The 6,188-nt window shown below is 41.3% G+C and overlaps 1 protein-coding gene across 1 annotated transcript; it reads left to right on the top strand.

Moving 5' to 3' along the window:
* Positions 1 to 497: 497 nt before the first annotated feature.
* On the top strand, positions 498 to 4,170 carry LOC123254232 (E3 ubiquitin-protein ligase RNF165-like; the record flags this gene model as incomplete). Its single annotated transcript, XM_044683286.1, has 4 exons — positions 498 to 576; positions 658 to 787; positions 2,763 to 2,867; positions 4,075 to 4,170. Coding segments are annotated over 4 exons (410 nt in total), but the record flags the coding sequence as incomplete, so codon positions are not given.
* Positions 4,171 to 6,188: the final 2,018 nt, after the last annotated feature.

Raw genomic sequence — 6,188 nt, 5'->3', positions numbered from 1 at the left:
AATTTTATCTATTTATTTTTATTTAATGTTTAATTTTATTAATTATTTTGTGATGAATACTTCACATATATTTATTAACTTTATGTTGTATATATATATGTATGTATATATATGTGAATGCAGAAGTGTATATACTTGTTATCTCCCCATTAGAATGTAAGCTCATTACGAGTAGAGATTGCCTCATTCTTTTTTTTTTTTTTAAACCCTTACCTTCTGTCTTGGAGTCAGTACTGTGTATTGGCTCTTAGGCAGAAGAGCGGTAAGGGTAGGCAATGGGGATCAAGGGACTTGCCCAGGGTCACACAGCTGGGAAGTGTCTGAGGCCAGATTTGAACCCAGGACCTCCCATCTCTAGGCCTGGCTCTCAATCCACTGAGCTACCCAGCTACCCCCGAAATTGCCTCATTCTTGTACTTGTTTTCTAAGCACCTAGCACAGTACCTGACACATAGTAGGTGCTTAATAAATGCTTGTTGCTTGATTGTCTCCTTTAGGACATCAAGGGTCCGACTATAACTCGGTAAAGAGAGTGGCTCAACTCTGTGGGTTTGGAGGGTCTTTGTGGATGATTCCGTAAGAGTGTGTCTCTGAGCCATAGAAAGTGAGGTTGTTCCTTTTGGATGTGTCACCATCCTCCATTGCTACCCCTTGCAGGGATCTCAGCGTGGATGCTGGTTTGAGCCACGCCCAGTTCCAGGTTCGGCCCATCCCTCAGCACTATCAGCATTACCTAGCGACGCCTCGAATGCACCACTTTCCCAGAAACTCTTCTTCCACGCAGATGGTAAGTAAAAGGGCTCTGCTGGGAAAATGCTTTCCTGTGGTGTGGTGCCTGCCAGGAGCTCATCAAACTCTCAAGCTGACCAGTATCCCTCTAGGACCTCTACTTCCCATCCCGCCCTCCCCAGCTCCAGGGAGGGGAAGGGGCCTCCCTAACAAGAAGAGGATGACAGGCAAAGCAAGACATTCTGCAAGGGGAAGCAGCAGCAGGGAGAGCACATGATGAACTATGGTTTGTTGGAAGGAGCTCTAGTTAGAGTGATGAGCAGGCAGATTGGAATTAGTCCGGATTTCCTAGTCTGATTCTGTATAATTTTCACAACTTTTCTAGGGTTCAGTTTTCTCCATCTCTAAAATGAGAGTAAGGGTATTTGCCTTGCTTACCCAGAGAAGATAAGGTGAAGATAGGAGTCCTTTGGAAGTATTTTATTAATTTTTTTTATTTTTATTTTTTTAACCCTTAACTTCTGTGTATTGGCTCATAGGTGGAAGAGTGGTAAGGGTGGGCAATGGGGGTCAAGTGACCTGCCGAGGGTCACACAGCTGGGAAGTGGCTGAGGCCGGATTTGAACCCAGGACCTTCCGTCTCTAGGCCTGACTCTCAATCCACTGAGCTACCCAGCTGCCCCTTTTGGAAGTATTTTAAAGAATAGGGTAGCTGGGGGCAGCTAGGTGGCTCAGTGGATTGAGAGCCATGTTTGGAGATGGGGGGGGGGTTCTGGGTTAAAACCTGGCACCAGACACTTCCTAGCTATGTGATACTGGGCAAGTCACTTAACCCACTCTTCTGCCTTAGAATGAATATACAGTTTTGAGTCTAAGACTGAAGGTAAGGGTTTAGAATAAAAAGAATAGGGCAGCTAAGTCGCTCAGTAGAGTACTAGATCTGGAGTCAGAAAGACTCATCTTCATGAATTCAAATCTGGTCTCAGATATTTCCTAGTCCCTGGGCAAGTCATTTAAACTTGTTTGCCTCAGTTTCCTCATCTGTCACATGAGCTGGAGAAGTAAATGGTGAACCACTGATATTTTTACCAAGAAAATGCCAAATGAGATCATGAAGAGTTAAACATGATTGAATAACAACAACAATTTTAAGAATAAATGGAATCCTTTCATTCATGTCTCTGGGGATGGCCCTTGGGGAAAGGGAAGTGTGGAACAGTGGGAAGACTTTTGGTCTTAGAGTCTGAGGACCTGAATTCAAGATCTGGCTCTAATGCTGTCTATATGAATTCAAGTAGGCGATTGCATCTCTCTGAGATTCTAGAATGAGAATAACAACATGTATTTGCTTTGTAACCACAAAGCATGTTTTTACATAGACCGTGTTGTTACATAGTCTACATACATAACTATGCTGTTACATAGAAAAAAGAGAAAAAAGGTCTCCATGTCATTCCAAGGAATGTATAATCTTGTTGAGGGAAGGAGAAAGGCACCCATAAAACACCTGGAAAACTATATAAGTCAGTATAGAATCAAAAGTTGGATTGCATGGTTTGACTCTAAGGGCTATTGTAGTTTAGAGGCAGGGAGCTAGAGGGTCCAGAAAAGGGTTCATGGACCAAGCAAGGCTTACATTGGTCCTTGAGAGGGAGAAGAAGAAGGAATAGGTTTTGAATACCCCAAAGAGAGAGGGGAAGGGCGAAGGCCTTTCAAGTGGAAGGGCAGTATGGTTTGTCCTAGGAACAGAGGGAGGACCTGTCTGGATGTGGTGTGTTAGGAGGTGGTAATAAAATTGAATAAGTAGGTTGTAGCCAGATTATAGAGGACTTTGAAGACCTGGCAGAGCAGTGTGGATTTGATCTGATAGGAAATAAGTACTACAGATTCTTTAAGAAGGAGTGACATAATGCAAGAGATGGATTAGAGTAATGAGCCAGGGACCCTAGTGAGGGGAAGCTACAGAAATTAGGTCCATTGGAAAGGCCTCAGGTCCTTTTTTGAATTCATAATGTTTTCTCTGCCTGTCGCAGGTCGTCCATGAAATCAGAAATTACCCCTATCCCCAGCTTCACTTCCTTGCTCTTCAGGGACTGAATCCAAACAGACACACATCGGCAGTGAGGGAAAGCTACGAGGTATGTTCTCTCCATCTTAGTGCCCCACCTAGAACTAACTCTAAGACCAGGCTAGATACTGGCAGGTCACTTGATCTAAACACTGAGCTTAGATTGAGCCAAAAACCTATAATGGCTTTCTACTGCCTTGAGAATAAAATTATTCTTCCCTGTTATGCTTTTCAGTAGATTTTATATTTATATATTGCATATTATTTTATTTGTATTTTATAATTACTACAAATAATTTACACATATTTGTTTTGATTATTCATTGTATTCTTTTTTTCTTTTAAAAAGCCTTATATACCTAACTTGGTCCTAGCCTACCTTTCCAGCCCCACTGGACACTGTTCCCCATTCTGTATTTCATATGCAACCCAGCTAAATTGCATTTCTCTGTATTTCACACACCACCCTGCCTTCGTACTACTGGCTATCCTCCCTGACTAGAATCACTTCCTCTTTCTCTCTGCTTCAAAGCATCCCTTTCTTCCTTTAGGTTGCAACTGAGGCATCAGTCCTTTTATGCAAACCTTTCTGGGTCCTTCCAACTATGCGTTCCTTCTCTTTCTAAATTGCCTTGAATTTAAATTCCTTATATTGATTCACTTTATGGTGATGCTGCATATATACAGATTTATATATATAGAAATTGAGATAGATAGATAGATAGATAGATAGATAGATAGATAGATAGATAGATAGATAGATGTATGGATGGATAGAAGGTTGGATGGATGGATGGATGGATGGATGGATGGATGGATGGATAGATAGATGGTTGGATGGATAGACAGACAGACAGACAGACAGATAGATAGATGTATACCTATCTCTCCACCCATCCATGTATGTATGTATCTATCCATTCATCCATCCATCCATGAATCTCTGTATATATGCATGCATACATGTGTATATGTATATGTATTTATTGCCTCCTCTACTAGAAGTTTTATCTGGGTAGAACTTATTTCTTTTTTTATAATTGTATCCCTAGCAGCACCCAACACAGTGCCTGGAACATAGCAGGTGCTTGATAAATTTTTGTTGATTGATTGATAAAGAGAAAAAAAAGTGGGGTTGGGGGAGATATAGGAAAGAGAAAGAACCTTTTCTATTGCATTTTTACCAAATCAGAAAAATTCCTTCTGTTGTCTCTCTGCATGTTTCTTATTAGAGTCCCACCAAGCAGCTCACTGTGTGTATGTGCTTTCTGTTGCAGGAGCTACTTCAGCTGGAGGACAGACTGGGCAGTGTGAGCCGAGGAGCTGTACAGAACACCATCGAGAGGTTCACCTTCCCCCACAAGTACAAGAAAGTAAGTAACTCTTCCTCGAATCAGCTGGTTAGGATGGTTGTTTTGTTTGTTTGTTTTTAACCCTTTCTTTCTGTCATATCAATTTTAAGACATGTGAGGCAAGGACTAGGCAATCAGGGTTAAGTAACTTGCCCAGAGTTACATAGCTAGTAAATGTCTAAGGCTGGTTTGGAATTCAGGTCTTCTTGACTTCAGTCAAGAATTGCTCTATCCACTGTGTCATCTAACTGCTCAAGCCTTCTTTTCCAAATTTCATCATTTCTTTCTTTCTTTCTTTCTTTCTTTCTTTCTTTCTTTCTTTCTTTCTAACTTTTACCTTTTGTCTTAGAATCTATACAAGTATCAATTCCCAAGGCAGAAGAAGAGTGGCAAAGACTACACAATTGGGGTTAAGTGACTTGCTCAGGGTCACAAAGCTAGGAAGTATCTGAGACTGGATTTAAACACAAGCCCTCCAAACTCTAAGCCCAGTGCTTTATCCATTGCCCACCTAGCTGCACTGTTAGGATGGTTCTTAGAACTGCTTACCATGGCAGTGTCTGTGGGGCTGGAACCAGTTCATGTATAGAGATAACAGCAGAGGCAACCAAAGTCTGGGGTCCCACTCTTCAGCCAGGGGCATAGGGCACCTTCATCGCTTTTATTCAACATCTGATAGAGAAGACAGAGAGGGTGATGAACCTTGCAGAGGCATGCAGGAAAGGATGTGCTTGTCTGAGTTTTTCTGCATTTCTTGATGGCTGTCAGGGAACCTCAAGCACTGGCAGATTCACCAAGCTGGAAAAGCTTTAGGTATAGTCCTGGTGACAGATTGTGTCTATTGTTCAAGTTCCAGCAGCAGAGAAGCTCATTATCAGAAGGCTAGCTGCTTGGTGACATCAAGTAGTGACCATAATAAACAATAAATCATTCAGAAAGGATTTATTAAATGCTTACTGTGTGCCTTCCCAAGATGCTAGGGAAATAAAGGAAAAGCAAAAACAGTCCTTGTCCTCAAGGAGCTTACATTCTACTTACAGCATGAAAATAATTATGTTTATACAACATATTGATTGCAGCCTTGTAAAGGAAGGCCCAGGCAGCCCAGGGGACCAGGCAAATCCTCCTGCAGAAAGTGGAGTTTGGGTTAGGAGCTAATAATGTACAAGCAGATGTGTATGCCTTTTATGAAGACAAGTTTGTGTAAGCATACAGATGTGTATAACAACACTTCTCATTTGTCATCTTTGGTTAAATTTGGAGAGACTGAAATCCAGAGAGGTTCAATAACCTGCTAACTAACAGAGCTGTGATTGTTTGAATTATGGATAAGTAGGCATTTGCTTTCTAGGGGAGCACACATGGCCGACCTGGAGAGGGAAGGCAAAGCAGTTTCCCATAAGGTGATTGCCGTGGCTTAGACTGAATAAAGTTAGGCTAAGTCTTAGTTGGGAGAGCTAGCATGTCTGAGCCTGGCTCCAAGGTCCGTGCTTTCAGTGACCTTCAATTTCTACCCTTTCAGGTTGACTTTTTTCTATTCAACATTTATTGAGCATCCATTATACTTCTAATTTTTTCAAATTTTAAAAAATGGTCTCTAGTAGTCAATATCCTCCTCAAGTATGGTACCAAAAATTGAATATTCCAGAAGATAGGAGCAAAGCAGAGTTAGCACATCCATGCTTTGGATACTCTGCCTCCCTGTGTTAGGATTTCTAGTTCTTGTTTAATGCCCATGATTTGTGCATCTGTGAATAGACATCTGAAAACATGAATTTATCTCTGGATCCTTTCTTATATTTTGGTCTTTCTGGATTACTCAGCATCTGTGTAGATGTTTTCTTGCTATATTGTAACTGCTCTTCAGCTACTCTATTAACTTTTTTTGTGTTCTGGACCTCTTTGGCAGTCTGGTGAAGCCAATGGACACCTCAAATAAGATTTTTAACTGTATAAAAGCCAAAAGATTACAAATGAAATCAAATAAGTTGAAATAAAGATGCATTTTCCCCATCCAAGTTTATGGAGTCCCCCCAAAT

The sequence above is a fragment of the Gracilinanus agilis genome, unplaced genomic scaffold, assembly GCF_016433145.1.
Source record: "Gracilinanus agilis isolate LMUSP501 unplaced genomic scaffold, AgileGrace unplaced_scaffold18284, whole genome shotgun sequence".
Taxonomy (NCBI): domain Eukaryota; kingdom Metazoa; phylum Chordata; class Mammalia; order Didelphimorphia; family Didelphidae; genus Gracilinanus; species Gracilinanus agilis.
Note: the sequence above shows the minus strand (reverse complement) of the source record. Positions and strands in the feature narration are given on the sequence as shown.